Source organism: Ursus americanus, chromosome 16 (assembly GCF_024610735.1).
Source record: "Ursus americanus isolate L20-20 chromosome 16, mUrsAme1.1.p, whole genome shotgun sequence".
Taxonomy (NCBI): domain Eukaryota; kingdom Metazoa; phylum Chordata; class Mammalia; order Carnivora; family Ursidae; genus Ursus; species Ursus americanus.
In genome coordinates, this window is record NC_142142.1 from 43,601,403 (window position 1) to 43,623,748 (window position 22,346).

General features: G+C 52.4%; 1 protein-coding gene and 1 pseudogene across 1 annotated transcript; one reads left to right on the forward strand and one right to left on the reverse strand.

The window, feature by feature from the left end:
* Positions 1-13,876: 13,876 nt before the first annotated feature.
* On the forward strand, positions 13,877-14,283 carry LOC148108797 (small ribosomal subunit protein uS10 pseudogene; annotated as a pseudogene).
* Positions 14,284-15,568: 1,285 nt separating this feature from the next.
* LOC123792712 (uncharacterized) lies at positions 15,569-18,282 on the reverse strand. Its single transcript, XM_045798076.2, has 3 exons — positions 17,958-18,282; positions 17,196-17,339; positions 15,569-16,101 (listed from the first exon to the last, which is right to left on the reverse strand). The coding sequence occupies exons 1-3, from the start codon at positions 18,085-18,087 to the stop codon at positions 15,974-15,976; spliced, it is 402 nt and encodes a 133-aa protein (XP_045654032.2). The 5' UTR covers positions 18,088-18,282; the 3' UTR covers positions 15,569-15,973.
* Between the last annotated feature and the right edge of the window lie 4,064 nt (positions 18,283-22,346).

The window sequence follows — 22,346 nt, forward strand, 5'->3', positions numbered from 1 at the left end:
TTCCTGTGTGCTGGGCACTGTTCACTCCACTTTGTGTCCTTGAACACTGAGGCCAGCACCCTGGCCAGGTTCGCACAGCTGCGACCTGGCACCCAGGCCTGGGCTCCGGCTCTCTGCCCCAGGGCACCCGGGGCCCTGCTCGGCACAGATCGCCAATACTCTGTCCTGCTCCAGGAGGGGCCGGTCCCGGGGGGGGGGAGCCCCCTCTGCAGAAACAGTTTCTCTCTAATCCCTGTGCACCGTGTCTCCCCAGCTCACCTTAGAGAAGTGAACTTGTCCATGTCTCAATTTCTGAGAGGCCGTCTTCGGACCCATCTGGCTCCATCAGCATATTGACTCATTTATAGTTTACAGTCAGAAGGGGGTCTCTAACAAACTGAGGGCTTCAGAGGGGAGGAGGGTGGGGGAATGGGATAGACTGGTGATGGGTAGTAAGGAGGGCACGTATTGCATGGTGCACTGGGTGTTATACGCAACTAATGAATCATCGAACTTTACATCAGAAACCAGGGATGTACTGTATGGTGACTAACGCAATGTAATTAAAAAAATTAAAAAAAAGAAAAGATTCCCCCTCTTAGAACAAAACAAAACACCCTGGCGGGGTGGGGGGGTGGGGGGGGAGGAAGCATATGTTAACATATATCCTTGTTTGTGCTTTTGCCTGTCCCCTATAAGATTCATTGGGATTTCCATAAAAATTTTAAAGAAAAAAAAAAAAAAAGAAGGGGGTCTCTAACCCCCCTGATCGTGATTTCTGAAGAGCTCCGACAAGAAGACGGACAGCACCAGCTGCTGGGCTCAGCCCAAAGCCAGGCACCCCTTGCAGCTTCTCCCTGACTCTCCCTGCAAGATCCCCAGGCCAGCGGACCCTCGTGACTCCCAGGACATGTGGGTCCTCCCCTGGATTGAGAGGGTGGTGTGCACGTCCTGCCCACCCCATCGATGAGGGAGGGATTCCCACGCCTTCTTTACGAAGATGGCCAAAAGCAGCCTGTGTGACAGTGGACAGATGAGACTGACAACCCTGAGCAGTCCCACGCTCTCACGGCAGGGGCAGGAGGACACCTCACGCCACACAGGGCCTTACGGGGTGGCACGTGGGGACAGCATCATCACACAGGGACTGTGCAGGGTGGGCTCTGTAGAAGGAAGAGACTAGGTGACCCCGGGTTTTCAGAGCAGATGGGACTGGGTCGTAGGGATAATACCACAGCGGTCAGGGAACGGCAATCTGCTCTTCAGGGATGAACAGGAACCACGTCTGGTGCCTTGAGGAAGGGACTGGTCCCTGGGAACCTTATCTACAGGATCAGAATGAGGTGGGAAATTCGCTGGATCATTCCGGGCCCTCCCGGTTACACTGATGTCATGGCGGCACATGACAGTGAACTTGAACATTAGGACTTAGCCCAGAGGGGATAGAGGGCTGAAGGTCCTCTCCCGGGTCTGCTTCTGGGACAGGGACCCCAACATGTACAAGTAGGGGGGTTGGGGGCGGGAGACAATATTTATATCCTGGAGAATAGAATCAGTCAAATTGCTCTCCTAGAACACAGCACAGGACATACAACACAACCACCCTTGGCTGTGGAATGTAGGCACAGATGAGGTCAATGTCAGTGGGGATCTGGGCCTGGGGACAGGGTGGACGCTGTCCCTGAGGCAGGCTGTGATCCTGGGGAAAGCTGGGGCAAGGGTTTCATAATGGGAAATATTTATGATTAAGAGAATGGGGGGAAGTTCTTAAAAGCAGGAGAAGACCAGGGGGGACCTGGCTGGCTCGAGGAAGAGCACGAAACTCTTGATTCCCGGGGGTGAGTTTGAGCCCCGTGTGGGGCGTAGAGATTCCCTACAAATAAAATTGAAAAAAAAAATAAAAGGAATGAGAAGAGCAGTTACATGTCCTGTGTGTCGCTGGCAGGAAGTGCAGGGGGCTGAGGTGGGGACGGCTGTACCGGGACAGCCACTCTCCCCGGGCTCACAGGGCTGGGGGTGACCTTGAGATTCCAAGTGACGCTGGTAGACAGTAAGCTTTCCCTCCCGTTCCCCTATCTCTGAGGGGCCACCCAGCACTGGTCCCAAGAGCTGCCACCAGGCCAGGGGTCTCTGCCCACCCAGGGGCTCTGCCCAGCCTTGCGCTCTCACTTGAGGATGGGAGACAAGCAGGGGATTCTGCCAGCTCGCTGCTGGTGCTTTAGAAAGCTCCCCTAACACCTCTTTTCCTTGTGTACAAGATTCAACTTCAGGACAAAAACCATTTTGTGGCAGGATTCCTAGCTGACCTCCTCAACTCTTTTTGTGTTCCCTTTCTCCCCTTCGCAAAATAGCTCCCACTTTCTCCCAGGAGGTTTCCAGCCCATTTTATGGCTGGCCTCAGGGAGGATTTCTTGGCCAGCGCAAACAGAAGTTGTTTGCGAACAACCTTCCCCACTTGCTGGTTTATCTGGAAGCCCGAAGCCCTTGGCAGGATTACCTCGCTCGTGGGGAGAGGAGGGAATGCCTTGGGGGCTGTGGGACACTGGGATGACTTCTCCTCACCTTGATTCTGGCAGCGCCTGAAGGAGCAGGTGACGTCACAGGGACACGGTCCACTCAGAGAGGTGGCCCCTCGTCTCCATGGATCTCAGACTTGGCGGGACCCAGTGAGGCCCAAGCGTGAGACCAGAACAGGGGCCAGCAGCTCAGCGCAGGCAGATGGCTCTGCTCGGAGTTCAGGCAAACGTTCGTGACCTTCCACGGCTGTGTGTCTTCTTCAGACGCTGCCCTGAAGCAAATGAGAGGAGGGAGAAGCCCCCCAAATCACAGAGACGGAGCGTTTCAGCGTCTGGGTCGGCGGTGCTGGGGTGTCAGACTATGGATGGCTTCAGAGAAGGAGACATGAGGGTTTGCTCGGACCCCAGATTATAGAACCAACAAGTCCGTTCCGACTCCAGCTCCACTTCCTGCCCCAAGGCAGCTCGCAGAGAGCCCTCGAGTCGGGTGGAAGCCCAGTGAGAGGCGGCGTCTGGGAAGGAGCAGCACGGCTTCCGCGCTCTGGGGGACCGCTCTCTGGGAGCCCCCTCTCCACAGGCCTCCTGCAGCCAGAGGGGGGAGAGTCCCAGGGACAAAGAGCGGGAAGAGGACACGCATTTCCCCTCAGCCGAGTCCACCACTGGTGTGTCAGTGAGGACCAGAGTAGACACGGGGGAGGCCTCTGGGTGGTGGCTTAGGCTGGGGTGAGTGTGCCTGGGGGTGGCGGGGAGGCCAAATCCCACGTGGACCCGAGCGACGTGCCTTTGGGGGGCTTCCGATTTTTATGTTAACAGCGAACACCACCAGCCTCAAAGCGTTTTCTCCGGACCTGACCTGTAGCCGGTCAGACCCCATCAGGCCCGGCCGGGGTCCCGAGGCTGCCCTGCCCTGAGCTTCAGGGGCCCACGGAGGACAGGACGTTTGGGACACCGGGCCTCAACATCGTCAGCCCTTCTCTCCCTAACTCCCCGGAAGCATGTGTGAGCGGCTCCTTCCTTCTTCTTGAAAACCCCGTCTGGGCCCTTGGTCTGTCCCCTCTCCCCTCCCGCCCGTCTTGCCTTCCGGGGCCCGGAGCAGACAAAAATGACAAAGACAGCCATGTATGCGGAATTCCTACGACCTGGACGGTCGACCCACAGGGCAACACCGAGCTACGGCATTCCAGAAAAGCAATGGGAAGAATTTATCATCAAAAAACGTTTCTCCCATTTTCCTCAGTGAGACACAAATCTTTAGTAGAAAGCGTCTGGCAAGCGTCAAGGAGGAAACTCAGAGTAAGACCCCACCGCGCCCGTCACTGTGAGATCGCAGCACCTGGGGCAAGAAGAAGGAGGGTAGGACCCTTTCCTCAGAGGAGAGCAGGGGGACTGCCGAGTAACCCAAGTGACATCCTTCGTATCAGGAGTGGCACCGGCTGCTGGAGACAATGGAGCTGTAACGCCTACAAGCTCAGGGGTCCGCCTGGATTTCAGATGACACAGGACAGAGATTTCTGCCTTCGTTCAAATAAACACTTAATTCGTTAGAAAGATAAATGAGGAGAAATGCAGAGGAGGCTTTCAAACTGTTCTTGAACTCACAAATAATCATAGAATTTTCTTATTTCATAGAAATTTGGAAGATTGTGTTTTAAAAAAGCCCATCAGATCCACAAAGGAGAAAAAGAAGAAAGAAAGAGAGAGAGAAAGAAAGAAGAAAGGAAGGAAGGTAGGAAAGATGGAAGGAAGGGAGGAAAGCAGGCAGACCCCAGCAGCCTCCTGGCTGGTCTCCCTGCCTCCACCCCAGCCCTCCTCCTCACCCACACACCTTGTGCTGCACACCTGCAGGCAGAGTGCTCCTGCGACTCCACAGGCACATCAGGTCCCCCGTCTGCTCAACACCTTCCCTGCCTCCCCGGAAACTCGCTCTCAGGAAAGCTGGATCCTTCCAGGGACTGCGAGGCCCTGCACGATCCGGGGTCCAGTGGTTCTCTCCCCTCACCTGCTATGACCCCGCCACTCCAGACTCTCCACGCTCCTTAGGGATTCAAGCAAAGCCCGAGCAAGTCCTGCCTCAGGACCTTTGCACTTGCTGCTCTGAAAGGTCTTTCTCTGGGAGTCTCAGGCCTCACTCACCTGCTTCCTCAGGTCCCTGCTCACAGGTCACCTTTTTGGTGACGTCCGCAGCTGTGTCTGCGTAGCCAGAGAAAACCCCCCTGTGCCCACCTGGTCACCTCGATGAGAGGATCCCTTGAGTGTCACTGTCACAAACCTGGCCTCCACTCTGGCACAATGGTCAATACTACACTGAGCAGAGGAAATGTTCTCGAATAGTTTTCATTCACAACAAAGTCGCTCATTCAACACACACGAAGAGGCAATGACTCTCCGCCACGCATCACAGCGATACCTTGTAACATCATGACGCAGAGTTTAAATCCCACTAAGATTCCCTCCCGGGTTCGTCGGCGCTCTAGGCATTAAAGGCACGTGTGTACTGAATCGGTAAATAGGGAGACGTAAGCTAGGAAGCTCTGTGGGTGTCCGAGGATCTCGGGGTGACGGGTTCCCCAGAAGCAAACCCTGACGAAGGTCCTGCCGGATCAGACAGCAGGTGGATGAGAACTTTTCTGTTGAAGGAACGAAAGACTGAAATGTTATGGTAGAAACATTTTCCTGTGTCATAATGTATGAAGGAAAACCCAAAATCTTTGCTTTCGTGGCAGATTACTGAAAAGAGTAAAGAAAATTCTTCTACAATCCCTTATGAAGAACACATCAATAGCTCAAGGGAACTGTCCTTCTAACAGAGAGAAAACCAATGCCCAGTTTGCACAGGCTCCTTTTTGATATTAAAATTCATTTAACTATGTGTGGGGCAGCTGGTTAGCCGACTGACTCTTGATTTCGCTCAGGTCATGAGCTCGGGGTCATGAGATCGAGCCCTGGGTGGAGCCCAGCACTGCACAAAGTCTGCTTCTCTCTCTCTCTCCCTGTCCCGCTGCCCCTCCCCCGCTCTGGCTCGCTTTCTCTAAAACCGAATAACTACATCTCTAAAAAAAATTAAAAGTCTTTCTCCCCCTCTCTCTCTACTCTTCTGCTCTCTCTCTCTCCAATAAATAAATCTAAAATTCATTTAACTTAATTAAACGCTTTCTAATTTGACCACACATCAAAATTCCTTTGCAAAGTTTCCTTTCTCATAAACCTTCTACAGCTTTCTCTTTTACATTCAGATTTTGTCCTGGGTTTTTTCTCTTCCCCACTTTAAAATAATCGGTCTCTCTTAGGACAAAATTCCTTTCTTTTCCCTCAACAAAGAATGCCTTTCCATTCTTTCTACCCTTTATTATTGGAAGCACAGCTCCCACTTTCCTGCATTAGGGGGAGTCTCCCTTAGTTCTTCTGCTTGTTTTAGTTACATACATTACAGTTCTTCGCCCTTAGAAACCTGATTTTTTCTGAAAATAGAGAAGTCTACAAGCATGAACAGCCTATTGTTCCAACATCCTGGGGCTTGGCAAATGTATGAATATGTTTTATAATTTCTGGAAACATATTTTCTTCTGGTAAATTTGTTTCAGGGTTTGTAACATGTTTACTAACAGACCCAGGTCTCTTTGGCGGGGCCTGTGAGAAAGGAAGTCGGTGTTTGGCAATTACCGTCTTAGTCCTTGATCTTATCTGTCTTGGCCTAGACGGTTACTGGCTACCTATCATCTCATTCAGCTTAGGATCACTTAAGGCGTCAGACGACCAGAAGATCCCAGAAACTTACAAAGTCCACCTAAAAATGTTTTTATGCTATTTCTATTTATTTTCTTTGCTCCTAATAATTATCTTTATACCGTTCACAACAACTCAATGAGACATTAGACACAGTGGCCATCATTCCAAGCTATTTTGCTTGCTGACAATTTTGTGAGAGAGAGCATGAGCTGGTTTGACCAGGTAGAATACAGGTGGTATTTCTGCACGATCATTAGTCCTGCTACGTCTGAAGACAGGCCCGATTTCATGAAACCAAAGTCAAACTAGCTCTTCCTTGCCAACGATTATGCCAGAGCCCATGAGCCTGAAAAGTAGTGGGGTTGGTTCCTGTGATCATTCTGAGAATTTCTATGAAGACTTTAATTTAGGAAAGTGCTTGATTTTCTTTATGTCAGTTACCTAGAGTCCTTTTCGAATGAATTTCGGGGATCCCATCTGGAGGTAGAAAATAGCACCCATCTCCAACACATGCAAATGGACCTTGCAGATGGCTGGGACAGAGACCTTCAGACTCCCCACGCTCAGGATTCCCCAGGGGCCCAAGTTCCAAATGCAGTTCCAGCTCCTGATATGATCACCTCCCTGAAGTCTGTCCTGTGATATTTACATCTCAGAGGCCCAGAATGCAAGCTACAAGCCCTTTGGGATAAACAGGGGAGGGCTGGGGACTGGGGACAAGGCCTCAGCAGTGTGGCTGGTCTCCAGGGCTGCATTCTAGTGTCCCAGAGATCTGTAAGGTGGGGCAGGGACTCCGAGGCCTCAGGAACTGGGCTGCCCCTGAAACGCTATCATAGGTGGGGCCACCCTCCAGCCACGTGTTCTTCTGCAGTAAATACCTTCGGGAAGGTTGCAGAGGCTTTTCTGCCCCTCTGGGGAACTAGTCCATTTTACTTGAGGGGAGGACGCACACTTTTTTTTTTTTTTTTTTTAATTGTATCAGGCTCCGCAATCTGGCCAATTTCAAGGACAGAGCTAGTCTGTAGTTTCTGCGGGACAAAGAGTAACAATTGCTGGCCATATTGAACAGCCCGAGTCTGTCGTTTCTTACTGGTGTTTTGCAAGGACTCTCTCAATGAAGCTATTTTGGAATTTTGAGGCCTTTTGGAAGCTTTTGCATGCCAGTTAGAATAGGTATCCCGTCCTGCTTGTTGAATTCTGGAACCCTTACTTGTATGTGCACTTCTCACATTTTCTCACATCTTCGTAACGGCTGTTGTCGTAATCCTGAAGGGTTTCAGTGGTTTGGCAGGATGTTTAGCCACAAACGCAGTTCCCCCACATTTCTGTCTGGGCGGGTCCAAACGGGTGCTAAGCACCAGATTTTGGGGCCCTCAACCTGATCATTACCATAACAAGCTTTCAGGACACAGTAACATTTTTTCATTTTGGTAGATATTTCTAGCTTCCAGGACCATAGGTTTCAGACATAAATTAAGCACGCGTGCCCGGAGAAAGCACCTTTGAGTGTCTAGAGTTTAAGCATTCCTTTGGTGAATCCTCTGGGCTCTTGGACCCGAACTCATCCCCTGAAAGGAACGTGCCCTGGGGTGAGTTGTGCGGTGGTTCCTGGTGCAGCTCCTCTCCCGGAAGTCTTCTTAGGCGGGCGGGGACCCTAGGGCCCATCTGACCGGTTCCATGACCAGCTCCCTGAACTCAGACATCCCTGGGTTTGGTGGCAAGTGCTCTGATACTCTCAGTGCTCACCTAGGCCCACCAATTTAGGTGGCATTTTGGCCTCCAAGCGCCCCATCAGCGGGAGCCTTCATCTGCACACAAGGGGGCAAACAGGTGAAGCTCGATCTATGGGCAGGAACCGAGAATGTGACTGTGTCCTGCCTTTGAGAGACCCGAGGGCACCACCCCCAATTCCCATGGACCTGGGACTTGGACTGGGGAAAGGACCTAGCAGCAGAAGCGCCCCAACCCAGTCTGGGAACTGCACACTGGCCCTGACTCTTCCTTCTTGGAACTGGGACAGGATTAAGGGCTGGGGTTTTCCTCTCAAAAACCTAGCAATGGTGGTCTAAAAGGCTCAGGGCTCAGCTCTGGGCAGAACCTTCTGCCAGCTCAGGTGCGTTCCAGGCACCACGGATGCTGAAAATGCATGTGAAAATAACATGAAAATTAGCTTCGTGGTATAAGCAGGTTTGCATTCCTAGATAAGGAAAAATCTCCAATTCCTGGGGCACTTGGGGGTCTCAGTCAGTGGAATGTGTGACTCCTGATCTCGGGGTTGTGAGCTCGAGCCCACATTGGTGCAGAAACGACTTAAAATCTTTACCAAAAATTTGAAATCCTAAAGACATCTCGCTCGGCCACAATCTATCATACGCTCCTTTCAGCACTGCGACCCCGCTGGTCCTGCACAGTTCTCAGGACGGCTGCTCTGGACTGCCCTGGATGGGGCCCAGGAGCCTCCAGCGGAAGCCCGAGTTCTCCCTGCCCCGCAGTTACTGCTTCTCTGTGTGAGATCGAGCACTAAGTCATGCAAACTACGCTTCTCATTTCTGCTACACCATCGTCACTTCTCTATTTTCTGCTAATTTGGCAATCAAGAGAAGCGAAATGAGCAATTCTCAAATAATCCATCTGAGCTCACCCCTGAGACCAAGCCTCCTAGGCAGGGCAGGGCAGCGGGTCCGTGACTACCCCCTTGTGACATCGGGGAGCATTCCCGGGTCAGGAGGTGCAGGGATGTCAGGCCCCAGGTGTGCAGGCCGCTCAGGGGTCCACTAGGGATGCTCAGAGCTCCAGACTGATTCCGAGCTACAGACAGGCGCGGGGCTGCCTGTGTGCGAGGTGAGAGCCTGAGCAGCGGCAGCGGGCAGCCTGACAAGCTTCAGCCCACATGGGTTGGACCTGGGCTCCTGTGCTTGTCCTGCGGTGGGGCCAGTGGGACCCTGCCCTGAGCTGCCTCACACAGGGCTGCCTCGGATTTGCAGAAAGCCTCCAAGGACTGACTTCTGAATCCCCGATCCAGAGCTTTTGGGGGAGTCCTAGACAGTGGCTGCATGTGTGTTACAGATGATTAAAGGAAAATAATCACATAACGGAGACAAACAGAATCAGAGAAAACTGACTTGGAAGTGACTTGGCATTGTCTTGAGGCTGACTGATGGCTCTGCTGAGGAGGGAGAAGACAAGGAACCTTCAATCGTTTCCATTTCTAAAAGCCAAGGGGCTCCCGGGTGCCTCGGGGCATTAAGCCTCTGCTCCTGGCTCAGGTCATGAACTCGGGGTCCTGGGATCCGACCCTGGGATCCAAACCTGGAACAGGCTCCCAGCTGAGCGGGGCGTCTGCTTCGCCCTCTCTCTCTCTCCCTCTGCCCCTCCCCGTTGCTCCTGCTCTCTCTCTCCTCAAATAAATACATAAATACATGAAATCGTTAATAAACAAAAGCTGAGAACTTTGCTTTTGTGGAGAGATGGTTGAGCCAGTACATCTGGGAAGTAGAACCAGGGCCAATGTCGGGAGCGGAGACGAAAAGCGTTCCTCCTAGTGATGTGAGCAAGTCTCTGGGCCGCGCTGTGCTTGCTGCTGGGCTCCAGGGCAAAGAGAGGGGAGGGGGCTGGGAGAGGAGTGTGGAGGGCAGTCTCGCACCCTGTGCAGCACGCCCCTCTGTGAAGCCTCGACCCTCAAAATCCCCACGTGCCCAAATACCCTTTGTTCCTTCGAAGGTGAAGGGGTGACACTCGGCGAAGGGGCTACTCTCCTTGCGGAGGTGGTGTCAGCCCAGGTAAAGGAAGCGGTGGCAGGTGAAATGCGCTGAGATCCTGAGTCCAGGGAGAGGAAGACCTTGGAACCCACAGTGGCCATGAGAGAGTCAAGTGTGTCATACTCACACGCACGGATGCAGAATTTCCAAGTAAACTGGGGCTTTCCTGGTGAGGGGAGAGCAGGCCTCGGACAGAGGTGCTTGGAAGCCCCCTGTGTCCCGGTGGGCTGCGGGGGCAGAGCCAGAATGCCGTGGACGCGGTGCTTCCACCCAGCGGCGCCTGCTGGAGGACGGTGCTCAGGAAACAGGTGTTCCTTGGAAGGAGAGAGCCAGGGGCTAGAGAGGAAGATTGTGAGGTGACTGCATGTCCTAGAGAGACCGGGCCGACCTCGCAGGGCTCTGAGGGAGAGAGGGGAAGGAGGCTGGCTGAGTCCCCCAGGCCATCTGAGTGAGTCGTGCCTTCTGGGTCACCAGCTGCACTCTGCGCCCCCCCCCTCAGGAAGGAGGAGCCTCTGAATCCCCATGGGGCCCGATGCCTGCGTGGTACCCAGCACAGGGGGACACAGGGCCTGGCTGGACTGTGCCCTCCCCGCAGAGGCTGCATGCAGGGGCAGCCTTGCTCCCAATGTCGTGACTGCATGAGAGCCAAGACTGGTCCGCCTGCCCCCCCGGAATCCCCAGGCCACTGAGTGCATGGGTGAGGACGGACAGGGGCCAGGGATCAGGTCCCCTGCTGCCCTCAGGACGGAGCAGAACAGAATGGCCACAGCTGAGGCTAGACGCCTGGGATGCTGAACGGCGACGGACACGCAGACGTGGACATGTCCTGAAGGCTCTAAGTGAGGCCCCAGGACAGGCCTGTGGACAAGCTCTCCACTGTCCCAGGTGTGAGTCAGGCAGCCGCACACAGGACAGGGTAGCCACACGCCATTTCTGTGTGGTCCCCACCCTGTCTGTTTTTGTTTTGTTTCTTTGTTTGACTGAAGAGGCAGAAATCATTTGAAAGATGTTCTCTCCATTGCTGTTACTTATTTACGTGCTGGTTGGTTTCGTGTTGCTGAGCTCAAGCCTTGGGGTCGATGCCCTTTGCTCTGGTAGAGCCATTCCCCTAACATCACCACATGGGAGCCCGGACTGTGAGGGGCAGCTGTCCCCGAGTCCCCCGGAACCCAGGCAGTCCTGGGGACCCCATGCCGACATTTGCAAGGATTTATTATGAGGGATGGCTCAGCTTGTTCCCATCCTGCTGCTAAAATGAGTAAATAAATAAAGTAGAATTGATGAGGTTACAGGGGCTTCCCTCTTCAGCCACTTGCCTCCTGAAACTTCCAAACTTACCACCATGTGATTTCTTGTAATTTTCAGTGATCTGTGAAATAACATTTTTGCATTTTTCAGAAACATGTAAACCACAAGCCTCAGCAAGTAGGAACAGAAATACAGAAGAAAACCATGACCTTTCTTTCACATGAGCAATGAGGCTGGAATCATTCATATCCACGTTTTTAGGAGAAATAAGCATGTGAGCCCCAGGCTCAGACACTCTTCTTGGCCCCTGCTTGAGGCGAGGGCAGTTTGAAGCCAGCTGTCCTTGGGGACTAGGGAGCAGGGAGCCTCCATCTCCCTGGCCCCCCAGGGGCCAAGGTCCCTGCAAAGAGAACAGAGGGGCCAAGGTGGTGGTGGAGGTGGGGGGCCTGGAGCTGAGCTGGAGTGTCAGCACACACAGTGTCTAGACAGCCGTAAGGGAGACGCTGCCCCCCCCCCCCCCCGGGGAGGCAGGTATCCCCAAAGGCCCATCTGCTATACAGGTTTGGGGCAGTGGCCAAGGACAACATAATTAAATCACTAGTACCAGCTGAGCTGTGGACATAGGGGTGGTTCACAGTGATTTTTGCCCAGAAGAGCTCTTTAATCAATTCATGCCCTTTCTTATTTAAGAACTGTGACCCAGGGGCGTGTGGGCGGTACAGGTTGGTTGAGGGTCTGACTCTTGGTTTTTGCTCAGGTCCTGATCTAGGGATCATGGAATCAAGTCCTGTTTGGGGCTCTGAGCTCAAAGCAGGTTCTGCTTGGAACTCTCGCTTCCTCTCCCTCTGCCCCACCCCCACCTCAAATAAATATTTAAATCTTAAAACAGGCACACGCACATGAAAAAAACCACGTGACCCAGAACTTCATTGCTAAAGGCAATATTGGATATTTCCAGCTGGGTGCTGGGGAGGTGGCGAGAATGAGGCCATGGCCCAGCCCTTGAGGGCTCTAGGGGGCCAGGGCCATAGGAAAAGATAAAGTCTGAGTCTTAACTAAAGTGAGTCTTAATTTTGTCTCTGTAAAGCAGTGTGACCCAGGACAGTACTTGATGTCCTGAATCCGCAAGTCCTCCCTGGCGAAGCAGACGCAAAAGCCCTTCCTGGTCCGTGATTTGCGGGGAAGAGTCCAGCTGGGCACGCATGTGCGGCATCTTTAACAACCGCAGGGAGCTCTTGAAATCTGATGACCTCTTCTCTGTCTCAGGTTCAGCCGCGAAGCGAACCTTTAAGGCTGCTCTCCGCTTTGTGACCTGTGCTCCTGAGTGTCAGTGAGATCACTTTTCTCCGGGTGGGAAGAGAGCGAGGGGCAAACGCTCAGCCTTTGAAGGGGGTGGGGAGCATGCGCACAGGCCCCGCCCTAATTGGGACGGCACAGTCTCTCCCCCGGCTCTCTGGGAACCAGGGAAACAGGCCTCCCCTGAGCTGGTAACGTCTCCTGAACTCATGCCACCTTTTCCTTCCCCTAGCCTGCCCTCCTCCTCACCTGCCACTGATAAGAGTTAAACCCTGGGCTCACTTTTCTCCCCTCCTATGCCCATCTTTCTCTGGATTACCTCTCTCTCCCTCCACCCCTCCCTCTCTCCCTCCCTTTCTCACTTCCTCTGGGTGGGAGAGATCAGGCTCTCCTCTGAGGCAGTCTCTGGTCGGGAGGGGGGGCATCTTGCGCCCCACAAGGTACGACACCCTATGCCCCTCTCAGTCTTCCCTGTCCCCCTCAGTATCAGGAAAAGGACGTTTATGCTCAGACCCCTCCCAGAGCAGCATGAGTGCCAAGTAGCAGGACTGGAAACATAGAGACCAAGACCACAAGGACCATCCCCTCAACCTCTGCCCTCTGCCCTGTCCGCATCTGGGAGGAACAGGATAGAGGGGGAGATAAGGAGGAGCTGGGCATCCTGCTGCCTCCACGAGCAGGTGCACACTACGACCAACATCACCACCTGTGCTTTGATCCCTAAGGAACACTCAGAGCCATGAACACTTTCGTGCCGGCCCCTCCTCCTCTGGGCTCCAGTTGGCTCCACGTCCCAAACAGTGGGGGCTTCTAGAAACAGCTGGTTTGCGGTATTTCCTTTGGTAGGCTGTCTGGAAAGAGACCCCACCCCCACCCCCTGCAGCCTCACTACAGGTGAGTCCAGTCTGGCACTCTCTGACTGTAGGGGAGGCAAGGCCAGCAGACATGCTCTGACCAGGAGACAGGGGTTACACTGGCTGCCCCTAGTATCTGAGGCCTCAGAGAGATCAGGTGGAAAACGAGGACTTACAACACCTCCTCCCTTCCTTAGGTATAAAATTTGAGTTGTACAGGAGGTCATGAGAAATTTCCTACCCTGTCCCCATCCTTCCCACAGACCCATCACACAGCCTTGTTTGGCAGAGACTATAGGACCAGGGATAGCAGGGCACAGTGGGAGGGCTTGGGTCTTCCAACATTCAGTGGAGGTGTGACAAAGACCTAAGACACCAGGAGGGGAGAGGAAGACGTGGTCGCAGCTACAGCGGAGCTCTGGCCACCCCGCTCCAGCTCCTGACTCACCGCTGTTCTCTCTCACCAAGAACAAGTCAGTCAGGAAGCTACACTGCAGCCATGGCATTTAATGACACCAGGAAGACACCCATGGAACTGGAGGTGGTGATTCACCGAATTAGAATTACTCTCACCAGCCGCAATGTAAAATATTTGGAAAACGTGTGTGCTGACTTGACCAGAGGTGCAAAGGAAAAGAATCTCAAAGTGAAAGGAACAGTTCGAATGCCTACCAAGATACTGAGAATCACTACAAGAAAAACTCCCTGTGGTGAAGGTTCTAAGACATGAGATCCTTTCCAGATGAGGGTCCACAAGGGACTCACTGATTTGCACCGTCCTGAGTTTGTTCAGCAGATTACTTCCATCAGTATTGAGCCGGGAGTTGAGATTGAAGTCACCACTGCAAATGCTTAAATCAACCTTTTAAATAAATTGATTATCAGTTGTTTAAAAAAAAAAAAAGAAAATACAAGGGGCTCAAACTCATCTGAATTGAATATAAATTTCCTCAGACATGACTTGAGGGCTCTCTGCAAGCTTCCTTGGGGCAGGAAGCGAAGATGGAGTAGGTATGGATTTGTTGATACTATGATCTGGGGTCCAGGAAATATCTGTTTCATTCTCTTGAAGTCACCCAGAATCCAACACCCCACCACCACCGACCCAGATGCTAAAACAATCCATCTCTGTGATTTTGAGGTCTTCCCCCCTCCACTTATTTCCTTCAGGGCAGCGTCTGAAGAAGACAACACCCGTGAAGTTCACGAACGTTTGCCTGAACTTCGAGCAGAGCCATCTGCCTGCGCTGAGCTGCTGGCACCTGTTCTGGTCTCACGCTTGGGCCTCACTGGGTCCCGCCAAGTCTGAAATCCATGGAGACGAGGGGCCACCTCTCTGAGTGGAACGTGTCCCTGTGACGTCACACGCTCCTTCAGGCGCTGCCAGAATCAAGGTGAGGAGAAGTCATCCCAGTGTCCCACAGCCCCCAAGGCATTCCCTCCTCTCCCCACGAGCGAGGTAATCCTGCCAAGGGCTTCAGGTTTCCAGATAAACCAGCAAGTGGGGAAGGTTGTTCGCAAACAACTTCTGTTTGCGCTGGCCAAAAAATCCTCCCTGAGGCCAGCCATAAAACGGGCTGAAAACTTCCTGGGAGAAAGTGGGAGCTATTTTGCGAAGGGGAGAAAGGGAACACAAAAAGAGTTGAGGAGGTCAGCAGGAATTCCTGCCACAAAATGGTTTTTGTCCTGAAGTTGATTTTTGTATACAAGGAAAAGAGGTTTTAGGGGAGCTTTCTGAACCAACAACAGCGAGCTGGGAGAATCCCCTGCTTGTCTCTCATCTTCAGTGAGAGCACAAGGCAGGGCAGAGCCCCTGGTCTTCTGGGAGCTCCTGGAACCAATGCAGGGTGGCCTTTCAGAGATATGGGAAGTCTGTGTGGGAACATTAGGGAAAGCTTGCCAGCTACCAGCTTCATTTGCAATCTCAAGGTCATGCCCCGCCCTGTGAGCCTGGGGAGAGTGGCTGCCCTGGCTGTCCCCACCTCAGCCCTCACACATCCTGCCAGCGACACACATAGCTCATGTAGCTGGTCTTCTCATTCTTGTAAGAACTACCCACTCATTTTGCTAATCATAAATATTTCACATGACAGAACCCCTTCTCCGAAATACATTGGTGGGGAGGAAAAAATTTTCTATACGCTTCAAGATTCTTATACGTGGCCTAAGAATTAAATTGACAGGAGACAGATTATCAGGGAAAAAATCAAATTTACTAATGTACATATGGGGGGTTTGCATAAACGTGAGATTCCAAGGGCAGGTGGGCAAACTGAGGCATTTATGCTAATCTGAACTAAGGAGAAGGGCTAGGAGTCTAGGACTTCAAAGGGAAAGAAAGCAATTCACAGGGAGATGAAAAAGGCTAAGGGAGGGATGGAGGTACAGAGAGAGAAAGGGAGGAGACAGGAATCTGAGAAAAAGAGCACCAAGGGCGATGGGAAACAGAAAGCCTTGATCTGGAGGGGGAAGCTGTGGAAATGTCAATACCCAGAGCTGAATAGGACCAGGCTTTAGGGTTTGAACAGGGGCAAGGTGGCCCCATCCTTCGAGGCTACAGGAGCAGAGAAAAGGGCTCAATGAATGACTGAGCAGGTCAAAGACGGGCTAACTCTCTACAATTGTTCACAGTGCCACTGGGGGATTCACGAATCTGAGCCCTTGGTCTCAAGACAGGCACGGAGAGGTCCCCACGGTCCTGGTGTCCATATGGGAGACTGTCATCTGGAGAGGAAGACAAGAGAAGAGGATCTCTGATTTGTGGCCTCCAAGATCAAGTGTGTCCCACATTCAGGGTAAAAAATGCATATTTTTTGAGAGAATGAATGATTCAGCCAATGGGAAGAAACAGCACATGGTCCTAAGGGTTCAGGTTGCCAGGTAAGAAGGGACATCAGCCACCACCCTGCAAGGACGGAGAGGCCCCTAGTGGGCCATCTTCCCCCAAGCCCTCACCTTGCCCCCAAGGCCTCCAAGTCCCTAAAGCACTACCACAAGCAAGCTCCACTTGAATTTGCATAGCTAGTCGCTCCCATCCCTGAGTCTGCATGGGGACTCCACAAAGACCCAGGGACCCCGCAACAAGCCCTTTTCCCCTGATAACTCTGTTGGTCCAGTCAAGGGCCAGGGGCAGTTCATCACCAGATCCAGGACCCTTGTGCCACTTTTTCCCCCAAAATGATTTCACAGTCCTTTATTCACTCTCATGTGTATGCTTAGATGATATTTATTTATTTTTTTAAAGATTTTATTTATTTATTTGACAGAGAGAGATAGCCAGCGAGAGAGGGAACACAAGCAGGGGGAGTGGGAGAGGAAGAAACAGGCTCATAGCGGAGGAGCCTGATGTGGGGCTTGATCCCAGAATGCTGGGATCACGCCCTGAGCTGAAGGCAGACGCTTAACGACTGCGCCACCCAGGTGCCCCGCTTAGATGATATTTAAATACTGCCAGGTTGATTTCAGCCCTTGGCTCAAACAATGCAAACACTAATTTTGCATACAGTAACAGAACCCCGATCTGGGAGAGCTTTCCCAGTGCTTAAGGGTGGAGTGTGTAGGGAAGAGCCAAATGCTAAGCCCTGTAAGGAATTTACAGATCTTAACTCCAGGAAGCAGATTATAAAGCTGTGGGGACATTTACTTAACACGGTCCCCCACAGGGAAATCCATGATGCATTCTGGCCATGGCGCCTTTTGCAGCTTTTTAAGAAAAATCCCCTCCTGATCTCTCTGCTTTTGATCCCAGGGCTCCTGAGAGCCACCTGCCTCAAAATCAGGCAAAGGTCACCCAGGCGATGTCTCAGGCCCCACCTTACCTTCATGGTCTGTCCTCAGAAAGTTCTGTTGGTTCCCTTCAGTGTGGATGGCACTTTGCCCACCCATGGAAACCTCAACTTCACTGATATCCATTTGGGCATTGAAATACACATTAGCATTCCATCTTACACTCTGGAAATATCCTACAATTGGAAAGTGAAAACAGGCATAATGAGGCTCTCCGGGCCCTGCCTTCCCCCAGGTCAGGAGAGAGCACACCCTCTGGGCCACTGGCAGCCTGGACAATGGCCAGTTGCCAGGCCTGATGAGGTGGCTGAAAGCACGGGATTTCTGGGTGCTTGGCTCATACCTGGGAGGACTGACAGGCTCCCCCTCTCCTCCCAGGGATGGACTGTGCTGCCTGGGAAAGGTCAGGTCCTACCCCGTAGCTCCTCCAGCCCCACTCATATGGTCCCATGACCATCTCCCCAGTCCTTCCTGAGAGGAGCCCACATTGCCTTCACCACCCACAAAACCTTCTTTGCTCCCTTTCAACTCAAATTGAGGGCTCTCAGCAAGAAGGCCTGAGGAGCCAGGGAGTGTCAGGGATTAGAACTGAGGTGGGAAGGAGGTGAAGTAAAATTGGGAAAGGGGGGAGGAAGGAGAAAGGGAAGAGCAGGGACAGAAGTGGAAGAAACAGAGAGGGGAGGCAGAGGGGGAGGACACACATGGGGTGAGGGGGCGAAGGCTGTGATCACCTCTGAGGTTAAGGTTTGGCCCTTGCTCTTCACCTCCCCGTAGCCCACCAATTCACAGCTCACCTGCAGCCTGTCGCATATGTCCTCCATGATGCCCAGACGCTCGACTTCTCTGCAGGTATCCCAGCATGTAACAGGTGATGAGCAACACGATCGGTGACAGCAGCAGCAGCGGTGGGATGACGGGTCCCATTGCGCGTGCAGGCCCGGGGAGCAGAAGGCAGGGCAGAGCCACAGGCCTGAGTATAGGGCTTTACCACCCTGGCTGGGAGGGCTCGCCAGTGGGAGCTGAGGCACAGGGCTGCACTTCCACCCCAGAATGAACAGGCTGGCTGCGGGGAGCCCCAGGCTTCCTGCCTGCCTCTCGGGGGTGGGGCACACCACCATGTGATTTCTTATCCTTAGATGGCTTTCCTGAATATGGTGTGAGCCCAGACTGAAACCTCCTGATTTCTCAGAAATGGATAAGTGCCTTGACTCTTGCTTAAAACACACACACACACACACACACACACACACACACACACACACACACAGTATAGTGAACTTCCCTTCTTGAAGAGGAAAATGACCCTGAGCAGTCCCAGGCCAGGAGGCCCCACAAAATGGAAAGTCACTAACAATAAGCTAGAGATAACCAGAAGCCTTCCTGGGAGCAAGAGATAATCAGCCATTTCTGCTTCTGTAAACAGGCTTCTGGGAACAGGCTCCCCGCACTACCGTTCCCACCTAAAGCAGCCCCCAGTCCCCTAGTTTAAGCCCACTGACCAGCAGTCAGTGTAGCCCTTGGAAGCTGACTGTCTGCAGGGCCCTATAAAAGCCCTGGAACCCTGTGGCCCGGGGCCCAGAATTTGGAGCATGAGCTCATCTGGGTCCACGGGTTGAGAATAAACCTGAGTTCTCCTACTTCTCCAAATGTCATTTGGTCTTTCGCTGGTCTGATTTTTAGTTTTTCCACAACATTTCGACAAAAGAACAGCCTAACAACAAGGCGATCCTCCTTAGTAACCCTAGCAAGGGCTAGCCACAGAAATGTTCCCCACTGCAAGACAGCAGTACTGGCCTCCTCCAGCCGAACCTGGCACTGGCCCCAGCCTGTCAGCAGCGTGGGCTCCAGCCTTAGCTGGGGACGCCCTCTGCCGGGTTCTGTTGCCGCAGTAACACCTGTGTCTGCCATAGAGCCGCTGTCTCCCTCTCCCATTCTCTCTCTCTCTCCTCAATCCCTTGTCACGGGGGTTTACCTAACGGGTTTATCTTCTGGGCAGCCTGCATTCCAGACTAGACATTTTGGTGTGTTTATACGGTGAGGAACGTAGTTTAGAAACACTCCTCTGGAGGGGTGCCTGGCTGGCTTGGTGGGTGGAGCAAGCAACCCTGGATCTTGGGGTTGTGAGTTCAAGCCCCATGTTGGGTGTAGAGATTGCTTAAACAAAAATCTTTAAACACAAAACAAACACTGATCTGGGAAAAGAAAGTTTTGTAGCTTTGTGGGAGTGGGAGACCTTGGGGCCACACCCCAGACCTTGGGGCCACCCTTACCCAAATGCAGAACTCAAGAGTGAACGGATCTGCTCTCCCCTGCATCTCTCCCAGCTTAAGAATGGGAAACCCGCTGAAATAAAGGGCTTACTCCGTAGGGGTCTAATTATTCCCCAGTCCACCTCTGAAGTCTGACAAGGCTGAGACAGCTATGTCATCCCAAAACAGCGTATGACACTGATAGAAAGCTTGCTATGACCCAGACTTACTGCTGAATACGTGAACAATATTGAGGAGGGAACAGAAGGCTAGCTGAGGACAGAGCACAGGCTGACACCCCGCAAGCCCCCGCCCCCCAGGTGGGGTCTGTGTGACATTCCTCAGGCACGCCCCACTGCCCTAAAGCCAAGGGACGGAAAGCAAATGGTTAACTTAGAGAGATTACACTCCTGCGGGACAGGAGTCTCCCTCAGTTTACAAAGGTCTTAGTGATTTACAAGAAGAAAGCCTTCTTATCAAGAACGTAACTTCCATGGGGCGCCTGGGTGGCGCAGTGGTTAAGCGTCTGCCTTCTGCTCAGGGCGTGATCCCGGCGTTCTGGAATCGAGCCCCACATCAGGCTCCTCTGCTGGGAGCCTGCTTCTTCCTCTCCCACTCCCCCTGCTTGTGTTCCCTCTCTCGCTGGCTGTCTCTCTGTCTCTGTCAAATAAATAAATAAAATCTTAAAAAAATAAAAAAATAAAGACTACATGTGTTGGAATGTTGCTTAGAACCATGATGGATTTCAATCTTTACTCTTTTCTGTCAATGTCCTCTTCTAACTTAAGATACAAAATTGGGTAATTTCCATTTTTAAAACTTTTCTTGTATTCTCCATGGGTTAAAAATGGTGGGTTTTTCAAAGCAAGGTGAAATAGGCTGTGACCTCACGTCAGGACCTTCAAGCCTTTGTATTTCGGTCCACATGCCAGGCACCCATCGTAGTCTGAATGCGATGGGGAGACAGGGGGGAGGTCAGGCCTCCCTCCTACAGGGGCCTTTAACAGTGGTGGTAATCATAGCAACTTTCTTGGGGGCGCCTTGGGTCACTCTGGCATGAGGTACCTCTGACACACCCGGTACATATCCCGGACACCACCCGGGAGTCAGTGGAGCTTTTCTTTGGTAATAAACCTTCTCTAGCATGGGCGCTTTCTCGGTCCCCAAGGATTCTCCCTTGGGATGTCTTTTAACCCACTGGAAACAATTCAGATTGCAACATTTAGGAAAGGACTGATGTCCTCTAACATTGCATGGCCTCAGTAGAATCTATCAATTAGATCTCCTCTGCAAGAAACATGGCAGATGGACCGAGGGTACCTTCATTGCCTGTACCTAGGCCTTCATTGCTCTGCACCATGAATGTGACCTAAGGGCCTCCTGCAGAATGTGTTTGCCCAGTCGTGTGGGCTAGTAAACTCCCTCCTGACACATTGGATGATATCTAAATAAGCCTCCTCTGAGTAAACCCAGGTTGCTGGAGGAAACAAGCCCTCCCAGATGAAGGGGACTCTGACTCTCTCTCCCCTCCCCCATTTCACTCTCACTCTTTCTCCTCCTAATTGATTGAGGGCTTCTCCCTCACTCATTTCCCGGGTTAATGGCTATAACTAGAACCAACTCTGGTTAGTCTACCTCGGGACAAGGACCTTAAGGGATATTCCCAAGCAGCTGCTGAAACGCCCTTTGTTTCATGGAAATTCCCTGTCTTCTCTGGTCAGTCACGGACTACCTATTCCCCCGTGTTGGCAGGAAAACATGGCGTTTGCGCCTCTGTGGAGCTGATGAGCTCTAGAGCCAGGAATCCTTTCTCTGCTTCTGGCGCCACTCTGCCTCTTCTGTCTGTGCTCCGGCTCCTCCTGTTTCTGCACCACCTTGGGTGCGCCCTGCATAACCAGCTTCTAGACCATTCTCGGTCCCTTCTACACCATTAGCCCCTCCTTCTACTCTCTCTATCAAGGAGCGAAGAAGAGCATCCTTTTCACACACATCTATGGAAGTTCACGAACTTTTGCCTGAACTCCGAGCACAGCCATCTGCCTGTGCTGAGCTGCTGGCCCCTGTTTGGGTTTCACGCTTGGGCCTCACTGGGTCCCGCCAAGTCTGAAATCCATGGAGATGAGGGGTCACCTCTCTGAGTGGACCGTGTCCCTGTGAGGTCACCCGCTCCTTCAGGTGCTGCCAGAATCAAGGTGGGGAGAAGTGCTCCCAGTGTCCCACAGCCCCCAAGGCATTCCCTCCTCTCCCCATTAGCTAGGTAATCCTGCCAAAGGCTTCAGGCTTCCAGATAAACCAGCAAGTGGGGAAGGTTGTTTGCAAACAACTTCTGTTTTCACTGGCCAAAAAATCCTCCCTGAGGCCAGCCATAAAATGGACTGGAAACTTCGTGGTAGATAGTGGGAGCTATTTTGCGAAGGGGAGAAAGGGAACACAAAAAGAGTTGAGTAGGTCAGCTGGGATTCCTGCCACAAAATGGTTTTTACCTTAACTTGAATCTTCTACACAAGGAAAAGAGGTTTTAGGGGAGCTTTCTGAACCAACAACAGCGACATGGCAGAGTCTCCTGCTTGTCTACAATCTTCAAGTGAGAGCAGAGGGGCTAGGCAGAGCAGAGACCCCTGGTCTTCTGGGAGCTCCTGGAACCAATGCAGGGTGGCCTTTCAGAGATATGGGAAGTCTGTGTGGGAACATTAGGGAAAGCTTGCCAGCTACCAGCTTCATTTGCAATCTCAAGGTCATGCCCCGCCCTGTGAGCCTGGGGAGAGTGGCTGCCCTGGCTGTCCCCACCTCAGCCCTCACACATCCTGCCAGCGACACACATAGCTCATGTAGCTGGTCTTCTCATTCTTGTAAGAACTACCCACTCATTTTGCTAATCATAAATATTTCACATGACAGAACCCCTTCTCCGAAATACATTGGTGGGGAGGAAAA